The sequence below is a fragment of the Lycorma delicatula genome, chromosome 8 (assembly GCF_047948215.1).
Source record: "Lycorma delicatula isolate Av1 chromosome 8, ASM4794821v1, whole genome shotgun sequence".
Classification (NCBI taxonomy): domain Eukaryota; kingdom Metazoa; phylum Arthropoda; class Insecta; order Hemiptera; family Fulgoridae; genus Lycorma; species Lycorma delicatula.
In genome coordinates, this window is record NC_134462.1 from 105,951,100 (window position 1) to 105,969,679 (window position 18,580).

General features: G+C 28.0%; 1 protein-coding gene across 3 annotated transcripts in view; it reads right to left on the reverse strand.

The window, feature by feature from the left end:
* Positions 1-7,969: 7,969 nt before the first annotated feature.
* The window catches only part of LOC142328886 (basic helix-loop-helix ARNT-like protein 1), a 508,528-nt gene continuing 497,917 nt past the window's right edge, over positions 7,970-18,580 (reverse strand). Inside the window, exons 14-15 of one of the 3 annotated variants that reach the window (XM_075373021.1) lie at positions 15,878-16,039; positions 7,970-8,506 (exon numbers count right to left, since the gene is read on the reverse strand). In XM_075373021.1, coding sequence (XP_075229136.1) covers positions 8,366-8,506; positions 15,878-16,039 — 303 coding nt within the window. In that variant the 3' untranslated portion in view covers positions 7,970-8,365. The remainder of the gene's footprint in view (positions 8,507-15,877; positions 16,040-18,580) is intronic. The other 2 variants (XM_075373020.1, XM_075373019.1) reach the window with 2 other exon arrangements.

Sequence of the window (18,580 nt, forward strand, 5' to 3'; positions counted from 1 at the left end):
TAACAAATGATAAACCAATATTAGTCATTTAATAAATAGAAAATTTAAGGTAAAAGATTATTTTTTAAAAACAAAATAATAGTATTAAAAGCTTGTAAAACCCTCAATTATATAAACTGTAAAAATGAGTGATTATGATAAAAGCAAATAAATGTGGTATGAAGTGTACCAGTAATGAACGAACAAAGTAATTCCAGCTTATGTACGATGGAAAAATTCTTCCCTTCAGACAATTACATCATAATAATGTACTACATTATCTCAAAAAAATAAATGACCAAACCTCCAAATTATTTTTTAACTACTAACTGTTTGTCTACGAAGTACATTTGTTATTATGGCAGTTTTGAGACCATTTTTTTTTATTTTGAGCACCATGAGTAAGTAAATCTGTTTTAACATTTGTGCAATTTTACATGTACAAACGCCACATCACAAAATCTTCATGCACATACTTTGCATTTTCAACATGAATCATTACTTTCTTTATGAAAATCTAAAAAAAAAAAAAATAGTATAATTTTATCCAAGAAATCCAAAAAAAATAGTAAAGAAAAAGAAAGCACGATACATGATGCTACCTGAATAATGGAGAAAACCTATGACCTAATACGCCATTCCCCCTCATCAACATACACTATTAGATAAGAGATTCCAAGCAATGTTTGGCCTATGCATATCAGCATAAAAGTTTTTTTCTCTATCTCTTTCCGTGAGGTTCTGTTAGCCCAGTTCTACATTCCTAGTAAAACTTGAAATTTTATCAAGCAAATCAGTTTTTACATGAAAAAAATATCCATTAATTTTATTCATTTGATTTTAGAACAATTTACTACGTAGGAGTGAATGCCACAAAATGCTGTGGGATAATTGGTATAATTTAAAACTGAATCTTCTAAAAGAAGGCCAATAGTTTTGAAATGCAACTCATCCTAATAAAAACTGATCACCTTCTTAAGTCTTTATTTACATAGTTTTAAGAAGAATTTTATCTACTAACATCTTTACAGTTCTTTATTGTTTAACAGCTTGCTAAGGGAGCCATTATTTAATTTCAGTTTAATGACATGTTAATTCCAGGTAGGGTCATAATAACCTGTCCAACCAAACAACTCTCTCATCATTATTTTATAATGAGCATGTAATGTTGCACAAATGTAAATTACCTTCAGGTACAAGTTTGTAACTTTTATTTGTAAAAAATATTATTCTTAGTCAAGCTACCAATAAACAGAAACTTTCTTATTTTTTTTTTTTTTTTTTGTAAAATATATTCTTGATACTACCAGAACGAGTAGCAGAATAAACTACAACCTCAACTTACCAGCTACATACTAAAAGCTGGTGTGTTAGATACTAAATTTACATACTAAAATCAATTCCATAGAAGCAGATATTAGATGCATATTGAATTTATGTGTAGTACATCTATTATGTAAAGTTGTGCTAATAACCTCAAGATGGTTTTAAATAGCAGAAAAGGGATATAAACTAAATATAAGATGTAATTAAATGAACAGTCTTCAAACTAAATGTAAATATTATAACTCCGAGTACATTATTTTTTATTTATGGGGGGAGGGAAATTTAAATAAGTTTCTACTTTCAGTTAAAAAAAAGAATACGGAACCGACAAAGAAAATTAATTAGTAATAACATTTATATAAAAAAGAGGTTAATAAACACAGAATTATTATAGACCTATTTAACACAACACAATAACATATACATATATTAAAAACATAATTTATCATCAAATAGAAATACATCATGGATATTAGAGAGATGAATAAGCCAGTACATCAGGCAAACAAGCTATGCGCACACCTACAACTGGTAATCTAATTTGAATGAAAAAATCTACAGGACTTTAAAACAAAGAAAATTCACTGTTTCCAACCACCCGAAACAAACTTACAGATTTTTAAAAAAAGGGTAAGCTTTTACCATAACACCAAACTACTGATTAACGGAGAGTATTCATTTGAAATCTGTTTAAAATACTTATTTCAAATAGTTTTTCTCAAACTAAAAGCAAAGAAGATATTAAAAATAAAGTAATTAAGCACTATTTATCATTTAAAGAAAAATTGGTTATTTTGTACAGTACAGGACAAAACAACAAGCCACCACTACACCTAAAAGATAACCTAATCGTTTAGCAGCATCAGTGTGATGTCACTATAAAGGCTACAGTACCAGTCTATCTCAAAAACAACTATCATCTAATTGTGGTAAGCTGTTCATCAAGATAATTATTTCAACAACATATCAGAACAACAAAATATAATAAATAGAATGTTATTTACATCAGTTCATATAAATGTGATTTATATATTTACTTAACCTTATATACAAGAGATATGGCAACGGATTCGGCACTTGAGTTGTCGCGTAAAATTATAGAGATAGATCAATATAATTAAACATCTTAGTTTAGAATGTCTTGTACTCCATCAAAAAGCTACAATAAACAATATTATTGAGTAAAATATAATTAAGAAGCAGTAAATTGAATCTGCCACCTTTATAAATACTATAAATTTATATAATAAAAATAAATGTTCAGAGTAAAAATTAAATCAATTATATAATTTTCAAATATCCAGTTTCTTAATCCACCTCAAAGAAAAAATGTAAGTGTTAATGGGATTAATCACTTCACAGAAGTCTTAGGAAACAGCTTATTATAACAGAATTTAACAAGGGAATTATATTTTTTGGTTCTTGTAATCAATAAAAAAATAATATTAAACACATTCTATATAAAATATCTTTGTATTTTAGAAGATTTCTCATTTGTGGATGTATAATCACGATTCTGCATTAAGAATAATCATTACCAGATTCTGGAAATACATTAAAGATATATATATGTACAGTTGCATTTAACAGATTATTTTAAGAAAATGGGAAAAAGCTGTCGAAGATAAGGTCATCTTGTATACTTTTCATTCTTTTTTAATTTGTATTTAATTTTTAATGCAATATATAAATCTATGAGTAATTCAACTATAGATGAACTGATTTCACAAGATAAATCAGTACCCATCAATATCAGGGGATGCAGGTAGTAAAATGATTTTTTTTTTAATTTTAAGGGAAAAAATTTGAATTGTGTTAAGAAAAAAATTTATGTATTTTAGAAGGAAAATATGAACTATCCACAAGGAACAAAAATAGCCCTAGGTTTTGGCCTATCCTTACTTTCACGGGGACTATTTTTAACTCAGCTGCATTCACTAATCTATGAGTATTGCAAAACATTATCTGCACTTACTTATGTTACTTTATTAGTTATACACTTTTATTACTATTTTCTCTATGCAATTAATTTAATTGCTTACTTCAATTGAAATCTAACAGTAAAACCAAAAGAACATAAGCTAAATAAAAACTGTTATAAATAATCTATGTAATGTAACATAACTTCATATAATGATGATTTTAATGGTTTTTGCTATGTTAACATAATCTGTCAACTTTTTTAAATTTTAATTTATATGCTTACGGTTAACACCGAAACCTTTAATGTCAAATTTACAAAAATAAAACAAAATATTTTTTTTTTAAATTACTATAAAAAAAATTTAACTCTCACATTAGCACTCTGGAGGACGCTGGAAATGCAGCCATTTTTGCTTAGACTCTGAGCTGAAATAGAACAGAAATAATGCTTATGGATGATTTGCTATCACTAAATACGCTGGAGTTGTTATCACAAAATATTATTTATTACATTAGATATTTTTTATTATGTTCATAATAAAATGTGATGCATCACAATATTGCATGATGTGAATTTTGGTTTATTAAATTTATATAGTGTTTTGTTCAAACACAAAATAGACAGCTATTATGACACAAATAAACACAGTATAGTTACAGTCAGGGCACTATTTTTATGCTTTATCTGTGGTATGAGGACCTCAAGCTAAACCACAATTATTAAGCTTTACACAAATAACCATAAGCATTAACCATAAGTATAACCACAAGCATTTTAAAAGCAGGAAAAATTGAATTCCGGTCAAATTTTTCAGATTTCCTTTTTTGGAATGTAAAAACTAGAAACTAAATTCCCATCTGACAGAATTCATTGTTAGATTTCTTTCAATTTTACTGAATACAAAATACCAGTAAAACAACAAAAAAGAACATCTAAAATTTAGAGTAACATTTTTTTTTACAATGTTTAATAAATAAAATTTTGGACAGAATGCCAAATGAAACTATTCAAAGGAAATATCATGTAAAGAATATTAGGACGACAGTACACTGTGGCAAATATAATGAGAACATCTGAACAGAATGATTAAAGTTAATAACTTAACCTCTTCAAACAATTGTATCTGCCAGACATAATCAGATGAAGGCAATAAACAACACCTTCTTGCATTTGGTTTTTTCCAATTAATCATACATTTAACATGCACTATTTCATTATTTATTTCTAAACTATATAAAAATAATCTGAAAGAAAGTAGAGAGATAAAAATAAACAAGATAAAGTTTAGATTTTCAAGATAAGTTACTGTTATTTTTTATTATGATTTTTATTTTATCTGGACTAAACCTTGATAAATACGTACAAGTATATAGAATAATGAAATTTGAGGATTAAGAAAACTTCAATGAATGACAGATTAGAAGATGATACTGATGCTATAGATATTCTCACAAACAATGAATACAAGATTTAATAACCAAAATAAAAGTGATGGAATTTACTTATATCATGAGACAAGGACAATGATGATGTAAATTGTCCTTAATTTAGAAAAACTTAAAGTAATTTAAAGATACAAAAATACTACATTGAATGTAGTTAGATCCAGTGACTACTGACTTTTTTCTTCAGAAAATAATTATGCTCTACATATATATATATATATATATAATATAATATATAATTTCCACCTCATACATGCAAAAATTGATTGCCATATCTCATTTACTATTATTTATAAAACTACAGTTACTTATATACAGAATATGACATCGTATTAATTTACTGTTATATTAATCTTATTCTAAAAGGTTTCTACATTTATTTTTGTCATCTCATATATATGAGTTCTTTATGTTCTTTATTGTCATCTTATATATATATATATATATATATATATATATATAAGATGACAATAAAGAACATGCCTCAATGTTTTTTTTTTTTTTTTATTAACTAGGAAAATATTTGAAATTTACTAACATTAATTTATCGGGCAAACCACCACTTACAGTAAATTACAATCATTATTATTACTATTATTAATTCAAAATAAGTTTCTATGTAATAACATCATATCAACAATGAGAAGATAAAATCGATTAAAAAAAAATAACTATTTACTACTGTTTAATAAAAAGCTGAACACTGGATTCATTAGGCAATTAAAAAAAGATACAATTAGAAAAATGATAGTAATGGAGAAAAAAGAAAATAATTTTACAGTATCTTAATAAAACAATATATAATACACAGACATATATATATATAGATATATTATACATTTATTATATTTTCTGGCTCAGTCATTTATCAGTCTGCCTATAAGTATTATAGACAATAAAAAAGAAACCATGAGCACATATTCTACAATATATTTTATAATTATTATAAAATTTTAAAAATAATTTTTATATATAATGGTTTATTAATCATAAGAAGAAACGTTTTTTTAGACAATTAAGTTTTTTAGATGATTATTTAACTAAACAAGCTCAACAGCTTGTGTGTGTGTGTGTGTGTGTGTGTACAGAAAGAGAAATTTTAATCTAAAATAAGTGGTTACATAGAGATTCCAACTGGTATGAATCAGTTGATTTAAAATTACTGCCAGCAGAGCAGAATAAATTTATAATCACTAAAAAAAAAATGTAGTAATAAACAACTAAATGGTATGAAACGGTATCTATTTACTGCCACTATGAAAGTTGGTTGATACTTTATAACATTAATTAAAGCAATCAACACTTCATACAGTTCAATATGTGTATATAAATCTAACAGACCATCTTGTGTGATCCATTACAGTGTTCTACATTTAATGTAATTAAAATACTATCCACATAAATTATACCATAATAATTAATTATTATTCAAACATCTTAAACCCTTTTTTTAAACTCGTAAATAGAATAGTTGTAATGAATTATTCCCATTTTTAATTCATTTATAAACAAGTTCTCAATTTTCCTTATTAACTTTTTCTAATACATTTTCATAACGCATTTTCTAATGCATTATGTATTGAATGTGTCTTCTATACATTAAAGATTAGATGAAAAATTATTGTAGATGATAAAATTACATCTATAACACTACAGGTGTAATAGATGTGTTAAAATAAAAGAAAAAAAATCTAGTTCAGCTGATTTATTAATAAATTTAGAAGATCAAAGGCTCATAAAAAAAAAACCAGGTGAAAAACTACAATAGTTTTTTAAACAATTTCGGCAGTTTTGAAAACGTTTGAGCCTCCAAAAATCAAAATCACCTTGTTAAAAAGTAATTACACCATATGCATTATTTTCCATTAGTAAATAGTGAATAGAAACTCAACTTTTTTAAGAGGATTTAAGTACAACAAATACTAAAATTTTGTATTTTTTTAAATACCTTGAAACTTTCACAGACTAACCTAAGTTTTGATTTTATTTTTATTCTTAAAACTAATAATTTGAATTTGAATAAGCTAAATTACTTTTAAAAAAATACAAAATACGAATGTGATGATAAAACTTAATTAAATTCATAATTATAATTTGGTTAGAAGTTATACTTTATCATTAATATCACATATTTGAGTGTAACATCTTTTTTTCGATTAGACCTCTAGGGACCATGCACACAAAGTCAAACAGAATTATTTTTTTTGTTCTTCCAGTATTCTCTCATTCTGCTACTTTGTTCTCAGTTTTCTTTTTTCAGACTATTTTATGCCTGGTCTTTTGGCTTTCTCTGAGAATCCATTGTTTTTTATAATAAGTTTTTTTCTAAATTGATCTCGAACTTGTACTGTGTTTTCATTAACATTTAATTTTTTAATGTCTTTATCAACTTCCAAGAACCATGCGAGTTTAGTTTTGCTGCATAAATCTATCAAAGATTTGTTTTAAGTCTTTATGAATTCATTCTGTAAAAGTGGCTGTACAATTGTAACGTTTTTGCTTATTGTGTTGTAGATTTTATCTGTGTTTCTATAATTTCATTTTCGCTGTTGAGTTTGTGGATTCCATTTCTAAATTTTGTGCCGTAAATGTTTTTTAGGATTTTATTTTCATCATATGTGTTTTTTTTACACATCTGTCTCATAAAAAAATTTATATAAATTTTACAAGCAAGCAAGGAGCTCCAAAATTCTGCAGATAAAATTCCCCAGTTTGACAGGGCTGTGTATTGCTGACGTCTCACACAGAAAGTCTAGCACAAATAATCTCCATCCCTCTGACATACGTTATACAAAATAACAATTTATCTATTTATTGCAGACAAGATTTTTTTAAATTTAAATTTTTTGTTCAATTTCTGTAATGAAATAAGAAAATACCTTTTTTACAGGAGTACAAATTTAGTATCAATGAAGCAAATAGGAAACTGAAAAAAGATTTTAATTTTAGGAGTTAAAAAACAGAAATATCATCTGCTGACACAGATGAGTTTAATGCTCTTCACTGAATTTAAAAAAATATTCAATCAAATTTTATTTTTTACCAATTACAATTTTAATGGTTTTAAACATTATATTATCTATTGTACTGGGCTAGGTTTATAATAACTAAAAAAAATATCATAATGTGCTCATGGTAAAAAACACAATATTAAAAAAAAATTAACACTAATTAATAAAACTAAATAATATTTATTTTATAATTAATTAACAATAACATAATTTAAAATAATAATAATAATTATAGAAGTAGTAGTAGTAATAATAATAATAATAATAATAATAATAATAATAATAATAATAATAATAATAATGATGATAATAACAATAATAGATTACTGCAATAATAGTTACTAAAAATTGAGCAGAACATATTTTACTGCAAGAATATAATTATGCAACACAATTAAAAATTTCATGATAAAAAAACACAACAAAGTATTTTTTTTAATGACTTAAAATGTACAGTAACCAAAATATATAAAAAAGCATAGAAATTTAAAAAATGACCAAAAACACAATATAAATTCTTAACAAATATATGTAGGCAATAATATTACATTAATAACAATTTTTTAAAATAAATATTACAGTAGTAAAATGGAATTTTTATTATTTAGGATTTAGTCTTTAATTCCAACTGAAAACTAAATAAAGAAAGGTAATCATGTTTTCAGTTCTTTTTTCCACACTTATATATCATTTACATTATATCTGGGCACATTTCTGGTAATATTTTGTTGAATACTAAGAGCGTCTTGTTGTAACGTTCTTAATTCTTGGCATTGTTCCTTATGTTCTTTATAGCAACAGGATAACTCTTGTTGCTGTGCCTGAAATAAACAATAATAAAGATTAATTATGCACAGTAATTGATATAAAATAAATTAATATTGTAAGAACGATATTTATACCTTATTTAAAAATTTAATTACACTTATAGGACCGCATATAAGATAACCACAAATAACAAAAATAAAACAGTTGGCAAAGTTAAATCTCCTGACAAAGCATTTTCTTCAAATACTGCAGTATCAATAAAAATGTAGAAAAATAACACTATTTTTTATAGCAAATGTATCACAATGAAGGGCATAAAGAAGAACCTCTTCCCGGCTGCTTATTTTGATTTACTAGATGGAAATTGTTCTACAAGAATTGAATGGTAGCTTGTATTGTCCATCACTAGCACACAACCTTTTTCTAAACTCATTAACAGATCAATAAAACATTCCTTGAAAATAATGCCATTTATTTAGTCATCATAATTTTTCTAATTTTTAGCTTGGAATATTAATTTTACTCCTTTAATAAATCCATGGCTAGCACTACCAGTGTGGCAAATTAGCCGCAACCCTTTACCTATCGGCACTTGGAAACCATTCTTGCATTCATAATCTTGCAAAATGAAATTTTTCATATGATTTTGGTTGACTCATATCTCATCAAGGTAAGTAATAAGTTTTAAAATGAATTCTTTTCTTCAGGAATGTATTTTCCCTACAAAATTTAAACTGATAATATAATATCTGCATGTTCCTTTAAGAACTGCCAACCATCATTACATTTCTTGTATGCATACCCTAATTTTTTCATAATTTTCCATGTAGATTGTGTGCTTCTGATAAATCCAATTTTCTCTTCTAAAATTGCACACACTTTCTTGCAAGTTGAATACTCACTGCATTTGATAAACTCTGTTATTGTACAGCAAATACATTCCTGATTAAAACTGTCTACATTGGTTACCCAATTTTTATAAGCTGTCTTTTTAACAAGATATTTAAGTGAAAATAATGGTTGCTGGTCACTGACATCACAAATTTCATTGATAACATATGCAGCAGATAAGCTCTCATGGGCTTAGGCACATATTCTTTGCACACTGAGAAGGCTCCACAACCAAATAGAGACAGTTACTTTCTGGGTAGATGTAAATATTTCATGAATAGTCACTTCTGTTTTATTTTGCACAAGATCTTTCGAATAACTATAACTATACACACGGAAAATAACTATACACACTGAAAATAATATTTTTTGATTGTTCCCGGATTGCTTTAGCACTCATTGCTGACAGGTAATGCCACATAGCACATAACTGAATGAAAAGTTTAACATAACTGTACATGTACAATCCATAAATATTACATAAATTTCAATTTTAACTGAAATTTTTTTTTTTTTTTATAAATAGTAATCCCCTTTGAAGTCGAAAGAGTTTGGCATTTGATTAAAAAAAAATGAGCTTACAAAAAAAAAAACAGCAAAACAAAAAATCAGTTAAAAATTATGGAATTTTGCCACTTTTAGCCGTGAAAAATTTTTATTATGATGAAATATTATTTCTCTATTAGAAAAATTACTGAGTTAGAGAAACAAAACAAAAGATTGTGTAATTTTTAAAAAATATTATAACAGTTTTTTCAAAATTAAAAACAGGTTTTTCAAAATCTTCAGAACTAAGATTAGTGTGGTGTGCACTTCCTAATACTTTAGGAACTTGTATAAGTCTTTATTATTCATCAAAATTTCAAACCGACAGAAAATAGACTAAATTGAGAGATTTTCTGAACGTAAAATCTATTATTTAAGAAATGAATCTTACAAACCAGGTAAGTGTGAATTCTGTACTGGTTCTGAATCAATTTTAGTATTTTTAAGTCAAAATGAAGAATTCTTTACTGATGGTGAAATAAAATACAGAGTTATCATAAAAGAACGGTTTCAGTAATTCAGTAGCAGTTTCAGTAATTCATAGGAAGATTGTAGGGAAATTTCTAGGTGTTTTATTGGCATCCCTGAAAGCCTCCAACCCAAAAGTTTGTTTATTAGCAGTTTTAACCACAACGTCAGTTCTTGTATTGTTGTTGCGGTGAGTTTAGTGAGTTATTATGTTCTCGGATAAAGACAAAGCAAAGTGTATTTTATTGATACCTGAATTAAAATCCGTAATTTTAGATCAACGTGCGTTTCGACGTAAATTCAGGAGAGATCCACCACACAAAAATAAAATTAAACATTGGTTCAAACAATTCGAAGAAACTGGATCAGTTAAGAAACAGAAATCAACCAGCAGACCAAGTGTACCAGACGATACAGTTGAACTAATTAGACAATCGGCAATTAGAATTCCTGGGAAGTCCATCTCCCGTCGAAGCGTCAAATTAGGTATTCCAAAATCAACAGTTCACAAAGTTTTACATAAAAAACTGAAATTACATGCTTATAAAATCCAGATACTGCAGGAATTGAAACCCGATGGACTTTTATAAGTGAAAATTATAAAGGGGCTTATAATAAATGTAAAAAAATAAATGTGTGAGCGGGGTGGTGGAGGGTTGATTTAGGAGGTTGAAAAGGGGTGAAAAATGGTATTATTGTGATTTCCAGCGAAAGTTAACATCAAAAAAATTTGTGGTTATTTAAGACACAGAAAGGTATATTTCACCATGTTTCGTCAAAAATAAATTATTTTTATGGAAATGAAAAAAAAGAAAAGATTTTTCGCATTTTTCTTGAAAATTTTGAGGTTATGTTAAAAAGTGACTTCTACAAAAGTTGTAGATTGATGATCTACAACTTTTGTATTGGAAAAAAAAATTTTTTCAACCCCCCAAATCACCCCTCCACTCAAACATTTATATTTTTATGTTTATTATAAACCCCTTTGGCATTTCCACTAATAAAAGTACAGGTAAAACTTTTTTTCTCTAAGTGTGATTTGTTGGACTAAAATTCTATTCTTAAAATATAAAAGAATTTCATGTAAATTAATAAAAAGGGGAAAAACCAATAGGGCTTACATCAAACTTTTCTTGTAAAAATACCGAGAGACTATATTTGTATGCAAAAATTAATGTGGTTGGCATTTTACAAGATGGCAAATAAGTCACAAATATATGAATGTTAATAGATATGTGAATTTTTCTTTCATCATACAACAAAGGATTCTCATTCATCCTGTCATCATTTAATACAATGTAAATGATGTTAAATAAAATAAATTATATGTTAATTTATACTGTTAAATAAAATCAATTATATAATGTTATTTAACATTTATTGGTATTAGAGATATCCTAATTTAAAAGGCATTGTCTAAGTTAAAAGGCATTATTAATATTTTGGGTATTAAGAAAAAGTGTTAACTGATTTGAGACTCAAAATCATTTTCATGATACTGCTCTCTTTATATCAACCTTATAACTTGAAAATACATGAATTTTTTATTCAGTCCCTTTTGAAATATAAATCATTAAAAACCAGAAATTTTTGAGAAATGTTATTTTCAAATTAATTTTTTTATACGATGAAAGGTACTAATAATGCACTTAAGCCTATTAAATTTCAGACCCCCCCCCCCCATGTTTCTGAGTTATTAAAATCTAAGCTAAGAAAAAATGCAACTTTGAAGCCACATTCCAGAACCAACTTGTGATTTTAATATATTAAGACAAGTAATATAAAGTGAAGTGATATCTTAAAAAATATAAAGATAAAATTGGAAAGATAAATCAAATGTTTGTATAATTAGTTTTTACTGGTCTACAGCCAGCTTTGTTTGCAATGATTTGTGACAAAAATTAAACCACACATTTTTACTCTGAGAATGTAGATGAATTTTCAGATAAAAATTGCAATTTTATTTTTTAATGGTGCTGCAATCATCACTATGTAATATTTTTGTAACGGCTCCTTTCCCTAAGACGTGGAGAAGAATATTAAATTTAATGCACCAATCCATTATTTTAAGAACTAAGAATTCTCTGTAAATGTATTAATAAAAGCACATATAACAAATGAACATAACTATACTTAAAGGAGAAAAACAAAGAATGCTTTTTGAAAAGAATTTTCAGTGCCTAAGATAATAACTCACTGAAAATTATATATGAGTTGATCTTGCCAGTCAACTGAATCTAGTTTTTTTTTTTTATACAGTCATACTTAATCTACTATAGGTTTCAATTAATATTTTAGAATTGTTTTGTTAGTAGTGGTAAGAGAACTTTGAATGACTGAGAACTTCATAAAGTAATGAAAAGAACAAGTACATTTTTACCTGCTTATCTGAGTTATTTTTTGTAACCATTATAAATTTTGACTAAATTAGGCTCATACAGCTTAATTAAGTTGGTTACTTTATTTGTATTTTATACTTTTTATTTTATAAATTTTGTATTACGTCGACGGATGATTTTAAAATGCGAGGTTAAATGGATTTATTCAGAGAAGATTGATTGTGGAAAATTACGGCATAATTTAATTCTTATCATACATTCTTGACAAAAATAAAATTTTATCATAGTATGACATTATGCTTGCAATGGGAACAAATTTTTCCTACAAAAAGTGTTACGTTAGTGTGCATACACGCACTCACACAGACTGAGTAATTCTCAGGAATTGTTGTGGGGGTTAGACGGGAGACCATTGAAAGATGCAGTTTGTGTTGGGATTCATTGGTGTTACTTTTGAGTATAGTGACTGTTCAAAAAACTGTTCAGGAGGTTTGCAATTTATGTTTTATTCTGTATACAGGTATAAGAAACTATTATTAAAGGCTTCTCCGTAAAAATACTTCATGGATCCATTACAAAATTACTAATCCATCGACTATTTTATAAAGAATTATTAAAAATGTTACTTGTTATAATGATAAATTAAATCAAAAATTATAACTACAATTAATTTTGGATTGGCCAATTCCGTATTAAGATAATTTGTGAAATTCTGATATGTTCAAGTACATAAATAATAAGGGTTCTATGAATTTCACGTAGGCTAATAATGGGTATTTTAAGTCAAATGGGTTTATTATTTTTTATTTTATATATATATATATATATATATATATATATATATAAATAATTTGTTTCATAACGAATAAATAATGTAAGTATAACAATAAATAATTCATTGCTGTAACATTCTTTGATGTGTTGAGTTACTGTAACTGGTTTTTTGTAAAACTCAAGCGATCAATCTTAGGTATAAACTTATGAAGCAGCAGTCTTAGTACATAGTTTCGCAAATCCCAACATTAGTAAGTTTTTTTTTTTTATTTTTTTTAAATTAAATTTTTATTTTTGTAAAAAAATTTTGATTTGATGTAGTATAGAAGCTTACAAAATGGCACCCAAACAGGGATCAGAAGCTTACATTTTGTGCAATATATAATCACATAATATACTGGTAGTAAGCTGGCAGCCTTTCATTTATGATTTAGTAATGAATATTCATAATCTTTCTACAACTAAACGGAATTGGTTTTCTTAAGACCAGAGAATATTGCCCAATAAAGATATTCTAGGAATGGTCACAGCATGATTTGATTTGTAACAAATGGAGGGTGTTGTCTGATGCTGAAATAAAAGAGCAGGTTTTTAAGATAGAAAAATGCAAATCATAATGTTGCTGAAAAGATTTTTTGGTGATGTCAGCTTGGCTGTAGGGGGAGTTGCAGCTTGTTCATTGGAATCAGACCAAACTTCCCCTCAGTGGCAGTTGGGTCCCCACTACAGTGTGGCAGTGGCAGCCCCAACCTCACAGTGTTGATTATCTTCTGCCAGCGGACCAAGGCAGTTCTCCCCAAGTGATCTCGTGTTGGGCTGGCTCCTGCTGGTGAGCCCACCGACCAGAGTGCTTGAAGCCTGAAAAACGGGGTGGGAAGGTAGCATCTGCACCCACCAGTTCCCTCAGGAGGCCGGCTAGGCCTGCTCTGCTCCGGCAGGGAAGGTTTTTTAGCCTCCAGGACTACTGTTAGATATTGCTTCAGTGGGACAGGGTTGCCCCTCAAACCAGGAATGCCACCATTCCTGCTTCTGGCAGGGATGTTGGCCTCCGCCAGAAAGTCCTACATTGGGCAGGACAGAGAACTTCTTCTTTCTTCTTCCATCATAATCGTTTTCTTCTCCTGTTGGTGATTGATGATGGAATAAGCTCTCGGTTTGCCAAGGTTGATGTTGAAAATTACCTCTTTTATTATTAATTTCAATATATTCAGAAAATACCATTTATATAACCAGGTTATTTGTTTTTTACATTAACATAATTAAAAAAAAAAAAAAAAAAAAAACATTTTTACCCTACAATTTCATCTACCACCAACTTTTTTTTAGCAGTATTAACCACAGATATGTGAAAGATGGAATTATCCGTGTTGTCTCATATGTAGGCTATCGAGTATCAATGAAAAATATACAATACATCCTTCTCTAATTCAGGTCAGTATACTTTACCAAACTTCATAGCATACCATGGAAAATCTGGTGGTGAGATATCACCAAAAATTTTTCTTCGGGGTTACCTTAAAGAAATAGCCTACAGCAACAAACCGCAAATACTAAAACAACTGAAGATTAATATTGAAGAAGCTGTATTAAATATATAATCACAAACTCTGAAAACAGTTCTAACAAACACAATGAAAAGAGAAGAAATGTGTATTCAGGAAGATGGCAGTCACTTTCATCATTTACTGTAGAATTTAAGGTGTTAAAATTTTGATAATAAAACATATTTAATAACTTATTTCTATCTGTTTAATTTAAATATACCTATTGACATATGGCTCTGACATATCAGTTGCATTTTACGTGCAACCTGTAGAAGCACTGAAATAATTTGCAGAGGTAATAATGAACTGTTTAAAATTTTAAAGATCATTAAAAAATAATAAGAAAAACAGTGAATTGTCAAGGAGACTTTTTATGGCATCCCAGATCCAAAAACTTGAAGCAAGGGGGCCTAGATTTTAAATTGTATCCAATTGAAAATGAAATTTCAATTTTCTGTTTTTAAAGTCTAAAAAATTTGATTAAACCCCCTGAAGTAAAATAAGGTAACAGCCATCAAACATCAGATCTTAGTAAGATTGAAGATACCCCACATTTTTTATTTCTGATCAGCATAAAACAAGAAATGTCAAATTTTCCTGATGATAGTCTCTATTTCAAATGATAAAACTTAATACACAATTATTTATATTTGTAAAAATCTACCATACGTATGAAAACTTCATGATAAACTTAATCATTTATCAACTTCATTTTCAACTTATCATTTATCAACTTAATGATAAATTTTACTTTTTTTATATATTTAAATCTTCTCTTTTACAAGATAACTTAAAAAAAATTTTAGCAGTCATAAAATGATTTTGAATAATAGTAAAAATAAAAATTGTACAATAATAATACCTTAAGCTTAGTAAAGTTTGATATATATAATTGGTTGTTGATATTGTCAACTGTTTGGAGATCTTCCTTAATTTTAGTAATCTGAGTTTTTTGATACTGCATTCTTGATTCTAACTGGCGATGATTCCTTTCAATGCTGCCTCCCCATACGTGGTTTAGCTGCTAGAATAAATATAAAAAAATAAAAATAATAATTAATATACAATTTAAATAATTGCCAAAAAATATATTAAAACATGATTTCCTATAAAATAAAAACAATCTTATTTAAATGCGTAAATCTTATTAATGCATAAATAGATCCATGATCCAGTTAAATTCCTTGTTTCTCTACTATGTTGTTTGGTTGATATGAACTTTCCTGACAAAAATCTTCTTTTGGGGAATTAAAATATATTAAACATGCAAAATTTCTTAGATTTAAGTTTTAAAGGTATTAGCTAGTTATAGCCTCACTTACTAAGTAATAAACAAATGAAAATTTTGCTAAAAAAAATTTCTAGAATGACAACAATGAAACAGATACCTGTCTGAAAGAAATTTTATTTTTAAAAAGGGCATAATTACACCTTTTTAATAAGGTTCAAAGCTTTTTCCTCACTGGTAGATTGAATAATCAGTAGAATTATCAAAAACAGACTCTTAAAACAAAAAAGCAATCAGGGAGGGCTTAAGATGATACCATGAACTTCATGGTTTCATAATGTTCTTCGGAATTACAAAAATTCAGTACAAAAAAAGTATTTCACTTATCTAAATGAAAGTTGTACAAGGTGATGCAAGGACTCTTTTAACAGTTTTTGTTAAAATCTATAACTGTTCAATATGTGCTCCTCTGGTGACACGGCATACATCAACACGAAAGTTTAGCTCTTGCCAAACTCGTTCTAACATGTCATTTTCAACAGAGTTGATCGCATTGATTATGCGATCCTTTAGCTCAGCGATATCGTGTGGCATCAGTGGAATAAACACCTTATCTTTCACGTAACCCCAGAGAAAGAAATCACATGGCGTGAGGTCTGGTGATCTTGGTGGCCACAGTATAATGTGTTGGTCTTCTTCAGACCATGGGTCTGAAGAAGACCCTTCTGCCAAGGGTCTTCTATCCATGTCTTCTAAGGGACATTCAAGGATCTCCTAAGGGACATGTGTTGGTCTTCTATCCAGCGCCAAGGTAATGTTGTGTTAAGGTACTGTCGAATCTTGTTATAAAAATGGATAGGACAACCATCTTGCTGGAAAATTAAGTCATTGAGTAGCTGAGGCATAAGCCATAATTGTAACATATCCAGTTATATCATGCCGGTTACTGTAATTTCCATAAAAAAGAACGGCCCATATACTGCCTCATGACTGATCGCACAAAAAACATTTACTTTCGGAAAATCACGAATGTGTTCCACATAAGCGTGTGGGTTTTCAGTTCCCCAAACTCACACGTTATGACGGTTTTCTTTGCCGCTAATATGGAAAGTAGCTTCATCGCTGAAAATTATCTTGTTTAGAAAACCTTCATCTAACAACATCTTTTCCTGTAACTGTAAACAAAAATCGAGCCTACGTGTTTTATCTCCATCAGAAAGACGGTGGATTAATTGAAGATGGTACAGTTTGCATAATAAATGTTTACGGAGAACTCTCCACACTATTGTTTTCGGAATTCCTAATTCTCTGCCTGCAGCCGCAGTCGATTTTGATGGGCTTCGAATGAAACTTGCACGCACACGTTCGACATTGACTTCTGAGGTTGATGGGCGACCAGTTGATTTTCGCTTGCACAAGTACTGAATTGTTTATACCATGCACGAATTGAATTCTCACTTGATGGCTCCTTATGAAATTTCAACCGAAACGCATGTGTGAAATAGTTTTTTGTTAATGAATTTTCGCAACTTCGAAGAACATTATGAAACGCCCTGTATATATATATTTTTTTAACTGTGTATTATCAAAATACACAGTTACTTTAATAAAAATAAAACTTCTAAAAGGTTTTTTTTTCTACTTTTTCTCCTTTTAATACAACTAAGCTAATAATCTGTAATCTAACAATAAAAGAAGTTAACTGATTTTCCTCTATTTCTTTATAACCAGAATGTTTATTAATTAAGAAACAAAGTGTAAGTTTTTACTTACACCTATTTCAACTATGTAAAACTTTTTAATTTTTTATCATTTGATTATATTGATTACAAATGTCAAACTTACTCCAGTTACATTAAAACATCCTGTTGATGAATATAAACTGAACTGATAGTAAACATCGAATGGATTGACTGATGTAATTAATTCAGCTCTCTTCCTTAACAAGCTATAACTATATCTCCAATGACTACTAAAAACAGATACTAAAAAAATAACCTCCTCCTACTTAAATAAATCTAAATAATTATGCAATATAAAGAATCATAATGCTTCAACCAAATTTATCAATAGGGAAGAATTCAAATTTAAATCACCATTTGATAATATAACAATTTATCATGGTTTCTATGGACTACATAGAAAACTTAAAATGATACACAAGAAAATTACCAAATGATATACATGGTAATTTAGAGTTCTAATTTCTGAAGAATGTTTTATTTAGAAAAAGTAAACAGGACTGTTGGGTAAATTTAATATAAATTTTTAGAAGAATTTATATTTTTCTACAAAAATGTCAAAACATACAACAAATGGGCTGTACAACAATCAGTT